We start from the raw sequence: 10,883 nt of genomic DNA, 5'->3' as shown, positions 1-10,883 counted from the left end.
GAGCCAAGGCAGTGGCAATCCCCACCCAGTGGATCTGCGCGGTGCACATTTAGTTCCACTGGAAACTGATCTACTTGGGAACTACACTGAGTTTGTCTGTTTAATTGCTTCAACTTAAGAAACATCAGGTTTCTGTGTGTGCATCCCACTCCCTGTATTACAGTGGAGCTGTCATCTTCCCCTTACAAGGTCCCTGCAATTAAAAGAACATCTCCGATGTGCTATCAAGAAAGTAGGAAGAGAAGTCTGTGTGGGAGAGTCGAGCTCAGGTTGGAAGGATTCCTGGAAGACAACCTCGGAATGCAGACAAGTGAGAGGAAGTGCAGAGGTACAGGAAAATCCTGAAAATCAGAATTTTCTGCCACCACAAAGAGAAGAAAACCACGATAACAGACATTTTAACCTGTGACCCTTTCTTGGAAACTGACAGTTATCAAATACCAGCCTCAGCATTGCTTATCAGACAGGAGCTTCACTGTAACTGCAGTTCCCCTCTTCTGTTTTGTTCTCTCTTACATTTTTCACCCTCTGTCTGCTTTCTTTATCCTTTCCTTTTTTCCCCTCTCATTCTCACTTGTAACCCATTTTCAGAGGATTTTTTTTGCACATGATTCTGGTCTCCGAGTCACAGAATCATTCCAGTTAAACAGCTCTGGCGTTGTGGACTACTCCTCTTTGTCGTTTCTCTGCATAGGAAGGGTAGATAAGAGGCTATCTCCTCTTGCTCCATGTGTTGCTCCACGTTACTTGGGTGGGTTTGTTTGGGGAAGTGATGGTGATGGTTTCTTCAGATGTGATGAAATCTTTTTCAGTATTGGGAAGTGGTCAAGGAAATACTTATTGGACTGGAACCATCTTGTATATAACAGCTAAGGGATGTTAATTGTAATTCCAGATACACAACATGGGAGAGTGACAGGCCATCTCCTTTCAATTGCAGAGCAGAGTGGTGTTCCCTGTATCTGCTCTGGAATGGCCAGGGGCTCCATCATAACTGGATGGCTTTTTGACAAGCAGCATCTGGAACTGGTCTGTAGTAAATGTAAAACTCAAACGTGGCTATTCCAATAAGACAGAAGGAATTGTCTCCTCACAGCAGGTCTTAAAATACCTGACATTTAGCCTGATCACAAGCAGTACATCTTCATCTGTTGAGGGTGTGCAAAGGGAGGGTGGTAGGATTACATAGTGCATGGATGGATGACATGTCTTACACTAGTGTTCACCACATTATTTTTCCTCATGTTCATAGTAGGAATCTTTGTGCAGCAAAGTACAAGTTAATTTCCTTTGCCATGATCAAAGATTCACTTAATAATGATTCAGCTCTACAGCAATTTGAGGAACTTCCTGTCCTTACCATGGGAGCAATCAGTATTTTCCATTGCTCTATCTCTAAACCAAGGATCTGGGGGGCTGAGAGGAAGAATCTTTTCTACATAAAATGTCTTGGTAGATGTGTAGAGTCTGACATATGATTGTTTCGTGCTAACACCTCTGAACCAGCATCCGGACTTTTCTAAGCCCATTGGGACTAAAGTGGAACATCAACAGTTTGTGGCAATAAACACGAACATAAATTCAGGCTTCTTGGAACTGTCTCAACACATTGTAACCCATGGAAGCTAGTCTTGAACTTAATTGTTGTTTCAACTCACACCTACACTTGGTATAAATACAGAGGTTCGTCTCTTCCTCTCGCAACAGGGCTCTGAACCCAAGATTGCAGTTAGTCGAGGTCTTCTCCCAGGCTACTCGGGTGCTGCTGCGCTTTGAAACCAGAACTATCCATAAAGAATAGAGAGATGCACTAACTTCCCTGGGAAAAATGGAGCTGCAGATTGAACTTATTCCTACAGGAGAAATCATCCGCGTGGCTAGTCGCAATGGAGGATGCAAGACTGTAAGCCTGTTTTCTTTATTGTCTTTTTGACCTTCTCATGGTGGTAGTTACCTGATAACCAACTTGGTCCCTCCTGTTCTGAACTGAGAGATGTTGGCACAAAAATGTGCAGCTTCTGCAGCACTGGCTGGTCATTGGGGTGCCTGTCGCTGTATTGTGAACAGTTTTCTCTCACTAGGATGAAATGTGTAGCCCTGAATGTTAATGTTGAGTGACTGGGAGCATAGAAAATGATTAAAGAGTGTTTCCTGTAGAAACACTCGGGTGTACCACAGTTGCAATCAGTGTTTGGCCTGGCCATATTCATTCTGTTGGAATTCTGGAAGCACTTTCCAACTACAAAGGAAGGGAAAGAGCTTTGAAGAGTGTTTTGATCCTCTTCAATATTGATTGTCCATGCTGTCACTGGGTCCGTGCCCTGAATGTGGTAGGAAGCTTCACACATCAGGAATTCAGTGGCAGAGGAAGATATAAGTGGAGTGTTATTGATGGTTTGGGTTGGAAGTTCCAGCCCCCTGCAGTGGGCAGGAGCACCTTACACTAGACCAGGTTTGTATGTGAGGGATGGAAAATCCCTGAGCTGATTATTTCTGGTTTGATGTGGTGGACATCAAGAGCTAGGTGCTTTTCTAAGGATAATTTCAGTTTTCAGTATTGGGAATGAATGGGAATCTGTGTGTTTTGCTGCAGGATGTTTTCTAACTGGATTTGTGTCCTTTTTAAAGGAGTTTAAAGAGAAGGAACTGTGTAGAAGCCCTTTAAAAACATCCCTAAGTAAAACCTGGAATTTGTATCTCTTTGTAATAGGTACTTCAAAACCGTCATAGGGTTCAGCTGTGGCTGCAGGTTGTGGTGGGCAGAGGCACTTCTTGCACCTCTGTGTGTGTTGCTCCAGTTTCCTTACGTTGTCTTTCTAGTAACTAATGTGAAACTCCACCTGAAGGTTAGCAAGGACATTGTGCAGGTGACAGCTGTTGGGTTGTCAGAGATACCTGAGCGCTCTCAGAACTGGAGAGAGAGATGATTCTGATCTTTGGGTTTCAGTAACTGATCCAGGAATGTTACTGACTGACTTGTAGCAGCAGTAAGAGGACACTTGTGGGACTGAGCTGTCTTTCCCAGAGGGAACTGTTCCTTTAAACAGTATCCCAACTAGTAAGCGCCAGGGTCCTGGGAGACCTCAGAGAGACAATGTATTAGTTCAGCTTTCTAAGCAGTTTCAAGTACTCGTAAGAAGCCCATAAACTCCAGTTCGCTGCTTTGAGCACAGCAGCGTGTGTTTGTCAAGTACTGCTGCTGCTGCAGGAATGGCCAGAGGAGGGAAGGGTCTTACGTGCTGCGCACAAACAGAAGCTTGTGGTTGACAATACTTCAAACTGCTGCACGAGCGCCAAGCGCAGAGCTTCACTGTTGCAGCGCAGTGTGCTTCAGGCCGTTGGAATTCAACGCGTGCAGAATTCCCTGTGGATCCTGGACTGCCGCCGGTACCCCACACATGGCCGAGATGAACCGGGCTGCCTGTTGCCGCTTGGAGAAGCCAGAGACCTGAACTTGCGGAGCTCTCTGGGGAGTCACTGCAGAGTGACCTTCACGTAAGCACACCCTGCTCATGCTTCCCACCAGCCAGGAGGGAATCACCATCAGGGTCCGCGCTCCAGCCGCAGGACACGGGTGCTGCGGGGCTCGGCAGCAGCGGGAACCCCACCCGCTTACCGGCAGGATGCGGTTGTGCTGAGCAAGGCGCTCAGCGCCGCCGCGCTCCCCCGGGGGTCCCGCTGCCCGCCCCGCGGAGCTGACGGCAGGTGAGGGCGGAGGCAGGGCCGCGGCCGCGCTCACTCCGCATGCCCGGCGCTCGGACATGCTCACTAGCGGCACGGCGCGGCGCGGGCTCCCGTGGGCAGTCGCCGCCGAGGCGCTGGCGGAGCCGCCGCAGGGCCCCGAGCAGCGCGTCCCGGGGGGCGCGGAGCCCAGGTGAGCGCGGTGCGGAGCGGAGGGACGGGAGCGGTGAGCGCGGCCGCACATCCGCCGTCCCTGGGCGCACTGGGGAGCGCCGGGGCGCGGGCACATGGCCGAGGGTCGGGGGCTGTGCCCGGAGGGGGGGGGGGTAGCTGGGGCGGTACCGGACGGCGCTCTGGGGAAGGGAGGGAGGACGGACACATAGAGGCAAGCAGACGGACGGACAGAGACAGCCGCGGCTTGGCCGTGCCCCCGAAGTCGGCGACCTTCCCGGAAACTCTAACGTTTCCACGGTAGAAACAAATGACCCTTTGAGAGCAGCCGGCATCCTGGCTCCGGCAGCGCGGAGCGCTCCCTGCCCTCCCCTCCCCTTCCGTAGCGTTACTGGAACGCGCTCCGGTAACGCTTCCCTCACGGGATCCCAAACGCTCCTGCCTGGGACGGGGCGAGCCCTGCCGAGGCAGGAGGAAGGTTGGAGCGGAGACGGGGCCGTGGCGCTGCCGGTGTGCTCGGGAGGACCTGCCCGGTTCTCCTGAAGAAATGCTTTCTGTCCATACCGAACTTGTTCTGTACCTTCTCGTGCTGCTGTGTGTTTATGGGCGGTATGATAGTGCTTCATATTAGAACAATTCTGCCTTTATATATACTGGAATAGTTCTTCCTCATTTGCTAATGCATGCACAGGTGCCTAAAAGCCCTTCGTGAAGAAAGCTCCTTGTTCTTAGTTTTCTCATAGGTGTTGAACACTGTAACTTCTCCAGCTTGGACCCCAGGTCTGCACCCCACTTACACCCAAGGGTGCCCATCCGTTGTGCTCCTTTCTATGCCACTTTCCCCCTTATTGTAATATACCTTAGCACTTAGTTGGTTTAAGTGATAGGGGTCTGTGGAAGGAATCTGGCTCTGGGCTGAGTGAACGTCTCATTCTAGTAACTTGAACGTTCCAAGTAAGTTGGCTTGATCTGCATCTCACGCTTGGGAGGGTTACAGAAGGAAAGTGATTGTGAGATGCAATACAGAGATTATTGTGGTATTTATTCCTTCTGTGGCAGTTGCTAGAGGTGGAAAGCTTCTCTGGAACAACTTGTAGGTGGCAGCTGCCTGGTTTCAGGGTTTTAGATAGTGACACATGAGAAAATGTGCTTGCTTGGTGGGACAAGCTGTGAAAGCAGCACCACCTCTTAGAGTAAGTGGGAAGAAAAGCATTAGTCTTTCATCTCCTTTTGGAGCAGTAGACAATTACCAGTTGTCAGCACCTTTACAAAACCTACTTAAGGTCTGCAGAACTTAGGAGTTCTTAAGTTTTAAGTAAACCCTGATACGGCAACCACTGTCATAACACTGAGGGATTTTCAGTGATGATGCTGGATGTAATCCCATGTTGCAGGGAGGGGCTGTGTAAATACAAAATCTCTTCTATTGTGCCTGGCAGGGACCAGCAGAGTGCTGGGTTGTCCTCCTCTGTCCTGATTTATCATGGTATGAAGGATGGATAGGTGTAGATGCCTTTATGCAGAGGTGAGATGGTTTTAGCCGTGTTCCGGTAGTATTCAGACATTTGGGATTTTCCTGTTGTTTGTAGTGTCATGTTCTTGTAGGACTCAGCTTTGCTGTGCTGGGAATTGCTTTCTAGGAAGTGTACAGATTCCTTTACCACTGTCAAAATAGACAGTCTGCACCAAATGCAGGAGAAACCAACTGCAGCAGTTGGTCACAGTCACAGAGCAGCAATATCTGAACTGCATCTCCCGTGTGCTTCAGTCCATTCCCTGCTCCCTCAGCCGAGTACTCTTACCTGGCAGTTCTGAATAGTTCCAGCATGGAAAATGTTGAGGATCACTGAGCTGGAGCACTTTGCCTCCCAGGTTGGAGGAGGAATGGGTGAGGGATGTTCACAGTGTGCTTTCAAATAACTAATGCCTTCTGTAAGACAAATTTACACTTGGGTTACTGGTGCTGCAGAAGAGGAGGTGCAGAAAACGTGAAGTGCAGTGTGTTTTCCTAGGGATGGTGTGCCCTACTGCCCTGTGTAAGTGATGCAAGTGGAACTAAATCACTTGTCCCTTCATACAAGCTAAAGAACCATTTGTGAAGGCTTGTTTGTGTGTTCCTAAAACATTGCTGTGGGGAAAACCATTTGTATTGTGCTTTGGCTTACCTGTATCAGTGACAGCCAGATGTGTGGTTCACTTCTCAGAACTGATCCAAGTGGAAACAGAGCAGGCAAAGCAAATAGGGAATTCCTCTGGAGCAGCTTATGGTGTGAGCATGTGAACATCTCTGCCTGCACAAGAAATACAGTGGCACAGGAAGAAATGGCTGGAATCAGGTGGGGATTGCCCTGGTGGTAGCAGCAAAGCTTTGTATTGGCATAAAGTGATTGCAATTACAGCATGTTTGTCTTCCATTAGGGGTTTTACTGTGTTACACACTGCTTTATAACCAACTCCTGAGTGATGTGGTTGGCTTTCACTGGGATTACTACCCCTGAGTTTGACAGAAACCCTGCCCCTCACCTTCTGCCATCTTTTCTGGGGGATGAGGTTTGCAGGGTTGTCTTTCTGAGATTGTGGCAGTTATTTTCCTGCCTGGAGGGAGCCACTTGGACTGATGGAATGATTTCCCTGCTGGAGATTATCTTGTGCCCTCCTCTGCATGCCTTACTCCTTGTTGATGCATCAGCAGGGTAAGGTGGGGTGGCCAGCTCTTCCCAGAAAGCATTAATAAAGATGTAAGCAAGCAGTGTGGGTAGATTTGAAAGGCTAAGTACATTTGTAATGACAGAAGGTTCTGAGTGGACAAATCTCAAGTCATTTGTTGCAACTGAGTCATGTTCTGTGGGGGTGGCAGGTATGGTAGTCTTTAAAGCCCTGCCCTGTGTTACTTAAATGCTCTTCAAGGAGCAGCAAGGCCAGTACCTTGTGTGTTAATATATATCTTCAGTGTTGTCTGGCTTATATTAAATCTCTATACTGGAAGGCAATAAAGCTTAGTATTTAGAACTCCTGGGACATTCATGCATGCATGGCTGGCTCTTCCTGGCAGCTGTTTAGGAAGGTACTTGGTCACATGTGGGGACAGGCCAAGGGGAATGGCTTTAACCTGCCAGAGGGGAGATTGAGATGAGCTCTTAGGCAGAAGCTCTTCCCTGTGAGGGTGTTGAGGCGCTGGCACAGGGTGCCCAGAGAAGCTGTGGCTGCCCCATCCCTGGCAGTGCTCAAGGCCAGGTTGGACACAGGGGCTTGGAGCAAGCTGCTCCAGTGGAAGGTGTCCCTGCCCATGGCAGGGGTTGGGACTGGCTGAGCTTTAAGGTCCCTTCCACCCCAAACCATCTGTGATTCTAGATGAACAGCCTCACCAGAACACTTGCAGCCCTTTAAGCAGTACATTGACCTTGCTCCAGCTTGGCCACTGCCCTTCCTGTGATTCAGTTCAGCTCCTGATAATAAACGCATAGATTTTTAGCATTTGGCAGTACCTTTGGACTGCTGCAATATTTGCCTTGTAGGCAGGAAGGTCCTGGAGCTGCGAGATACACCAGCCTGCAGTTATTGGGCAGTTTTGTTACCAAATGAGCAGTGTCGTTGTTAGTGGCAAAGGAATGTCAAAATGTGTTGTGATTTTAGCCAGAAAATGCATAGTCTGTGAATGACAAAAAAATAATCCATCTGTGCTGTCTAAAAAGGTAACTTCTTTTTTCTTTCTCTGTAACAGAGCTTTCTAAAATCACTGCTAAGCAAAAAGGTGCAGGTGGATAAAACCACAGTTTTGCTGTTGGGATGCAGACTGGACCTTACAAGCTACAGCTGCTTTAAAGGGCTGTGCCTTTAAATTTATGTTGGCAGTTTGTTCTGAAGGCAGTTTAAAGTTTACTGGGGATATTTGACCCTGCATTTCCTTGTAGTGTGCTTGCATCTGACCAGAGATTTCACCCTTACCAAAGGTAATAGAGATGTGGTCCTAATCTTTGAGACAGTGTGGACTCATGGCTGGAGAAACAGCCTTTGTAGTGGTTTTAAGGCTTCAGGGAAACCTTTGTGCCTCAGCAGCTGAGGTTGCATTTCATTAGTTAGAGTGATCTGTGGTGCCTGATGCCAGCTGACAATCACCAGGTGTATTGGGCCATTTTACTAATGAAGAGGAGGATTATGGAAGGAGCTGTAATTCAACGAGAGAACAGTGTCAGAGGATATTGGTGAGCTTACAACTGCGTTTTTCTTCTTCATTACCATATAGTCAATATATCCTGGTTGTCTGTCTGTGTTCATTAACACCTGCTCTAGGTGGGCTATTGCTGCCCAAGAAAGAATCATCTTTACATCAGAGTTATAATGACAAACTGAGACCAGAAACTCCGCTCTTACTGCTCATTGTGGCTGAAGGGTCCAGTTAAGTCAATGTCCTGTTCTGTCCTAAGGAGACAGTGATCTGTTGAGCAAATTAAATTCCACTGAAACAGTAGAAGTGGCACCACAGAAGTAGGAGGAAAACTATTTTCCATCCTGAAGTGTGTCTTTGTGTAGTTGTTGCGAGTTGGGTCTTTTCAACTCCTGAACAGTAACTAATAACTTCTACATTATACAGCCCACACTGAGTCATTGTTTACTCAAGGAAATGACTCTCAACACCCAGACTTGTTTGCTAACTTTAATAACTGAAATATGCACTTCCACACATCACAAGGCAGCACGCTGTCATCAACATCTTGAAACCAAAAGCTGATACAGACACCACCATACAACCTTCTGTTACAGACAGTAGTGCTGCAGTTCAGGTTCTGACTGCAGCGAAGGCTGATGTGTCCAATGGTGCAGTTTGGAGAAGAGGGTTCTTGTTGGGTTGGTTTTTTCCTAGAGTTTTATTGAACTTTCCAAATTAGAGACCAGGAAAGTCTCTGTCCACACTGCTTGTTGTTTGAAATAACAGCTTGTCTTATGCTCTGAGGACTTCTGGAGGCTGTTCAGGATTGCCTCTTCTGCAGCTTGGGAGGGAAAGCCACACCTTTGCACCAGGAAGCCAGGAATTCCTTCTCTGACAGAGCTGGAACTTGGACAGCAAAGCAGATGTTTCTTCTGCCTTATGTGAACACTAAGTTCAGCTGTGAGCAGTTTTCTTCCCTCCTTACCTGCTGGTTTGTGTTAGCACCTTATTGTGTCACAGGTACCTTTCCTGCCCACCATTACATATATTAAGATTATAACAACCATTATGATTATAACAACCATCAGGGTTTGGATCCCTGGTTGGTTTTGGTGTACAGACCAAGCAATACTGAGTGCACGCAATGCAATATAGTCAGCTTTCTCCATTGCTTTGTTCCTGTGGGAGTGAAGTGGGGGCAGCTGAGCGTGCCTGACTTGCGTGGGAAGGGTGTTTGGACCATTCAAAAGCAACTTTGAAGCTGTTTCTTCCTCTTGGATTGATGGATTTCTGAATTTTACGCTCAGTTCTCTTATTTTCCTTCTGAGCTACAAAGCACCACGCAACTAAAACAATACTGCAGCTTGGAAGAGAGGATCCAGAGCAATATGAGCACTGGAAAAGCAGAGTAATGTATCATGAGGAACTGTTTTTCTATCTGTTGCACCTTTCCAAAACCAACAAACAAAATCAAATGCCTATCACATTTCTCAAGTGAGCCACACGCTGCATTTGAAATAGTGTATTCAAAATGGACATTCTTGATTTCTCCTCGAGGCCCAAGCTTTTGGGGGCACAAAATAGGAAAGGTCTTGTATGAAAATGAGGGCAAATACAAAATACATAACTTCCAACATCCCCATTTTATTTGTGCATGGATTTTTTTCCTCTTATGGGAGAGAATTGATAGCAGAGAAGCACAGCCCGTGTTTTTGTGTGCCTGGTCATAGCACCCTGTGGGAATGCAGGTGACTTTAATCTTGCTGATCTTCTGTGTGGAAAGCCGCTGGATGGGAACTGAGAGCAGCTTCTGGAGCTGTTAGCAAAGCTGGAACATCTATATTTGTTTAAACAAGGTTTGTTGGAGTCCTTAGAACACTGAAGAAAAACATGTGAAGACATAATAGTCTGAGCACAATCTCTTCTCTTTTTGCTTGATAAAATTAAAGAAAACATGGGTTGATGGCTATGGACCATTTATATATTTGGGTTAAGCTTTCAGATGTTGTCCCAAGTCTAAACTAACCTGATTTGAGATAACTGTGTCCTGATCCAAGGAAGAAGTATAAAGGAAAGGATAAAGATGAGCTGCTCTTCCTGGAAACTGCTGCAGACAGGGATCACCTTGAAACTTCCCTTTACTGTGTCAGTGAGAGCTGCCAGAGCAGGGATGGCTGGAGCTGTGAGCCTGGCAGGTAGGGAGTGCTGGCAGTGAGCACTTGTGGCACGTTGGTCATGAAGGCACCACATGATGAGGAAATGCTGCAAGAGATGCAGAGTTCTGTATGCAAAAACCCCTTGCACAGAGCCAAAGGGGGGTGTTTGATCTCTCTTTAAACTGCAACCTGACTGGTTGCCAAGTGTCTGTTTCTGCTGTGATGATTCTGTATCTAGGTGGGGGCATCATGGAGCTCCTTGAACCTTCAGCCTGGAACATATTCACCTGCCAGCTGCTGCTCTCCGAACCACTTCCCTGCTTCAGCTTGCAACGGGAGGAATATTCCACGAAGTGGCTCCGTGTAGGATGGGAATGTGAACTATGTCCAGGCTGAAGTCCATGGAACTCAAAAGCTGCACTCATGTAACTGTTTACTTCTTTCTAGAGGCTTCAGTTAAGTTGGCTCTTTGTCACTGAATGCATTTCTGTGCCATCAGAAGTAGGGAGCACGTGAAAAGACCACGTTGTCACCTGAGTGGAAGAAAATCAGTGTTGTTGCACATTGAGGGCATATGTTTGGAAAGAAATCATTTCCAAGCATTGAACAAGCAAGCTGTTATTTTCCAAGGGAAACCTTTGTAGCAAATCTTGCTTTTATTTTGCATAGGCTGGAAAGGTAAATTCTGGTATAAAGGTCTAAAAGTAGCTGTGGGCTTGGTACCTTCC

The 10,883-nt window shown here is 47.3% G+C and overlaps 1 protein-coding gene across 4 annotated transcripts in view; it reads left to right on the top strand.

Annotated features, from left to right (window-relative positions):
- Positions 1-1,236: 1,236 nt before the first annotated feature.
- MYO1C (myosin IC) overlaps positions 1,237-10,883 on the top strand; it is a 52,525-nt gene continuing 42,878 nt past the window's right edge. The window contains exon 1 of one of the 4 annotated variants that reach the window (XM_062615764.1): positions 1,237-1,903. In XM_062615764.1, the coding sequence (XP_062471748.1) occupies positions 1,829-1,903 (75 nt within the window). In that variant the 5' untranslated portion in view covers positions 1,237-1,828. Of the gene's footprint in view, positions 1,904-3,732; positions 3,875-7,847; positions 8,055-10,556; positions 10,581-10,883 lie in introns of those variants that run through there. The other 3 variants (XM_062615766.1, XM_062615767.1, XM_062615765.1) reach the window with 3 other exon arrangements.

Source organism: Pezoporus occidentalis, unplaced genomic scaffold (genome assembly GCF_034315485.1).
Source record: "Pezoporus occidentalis ecotype Australia unplaced genomic scaffold, CSIRO_AGI_Poc_V1 ctg183, whole genome shotgun sequence".
NCBI classification, from domain to species: domain Eukaryota; kingdom Metazoa; phylum Chordata; class Aves; order Psittaciformes; family Psittacidae; genus Pezoporus; species Pezoporus occidentalis.
The sequence above is the reverse complement of the archived record's forward strand: the minus strand, read 5'-3'. Positions and strand labels throughout refer to the sequence as shown.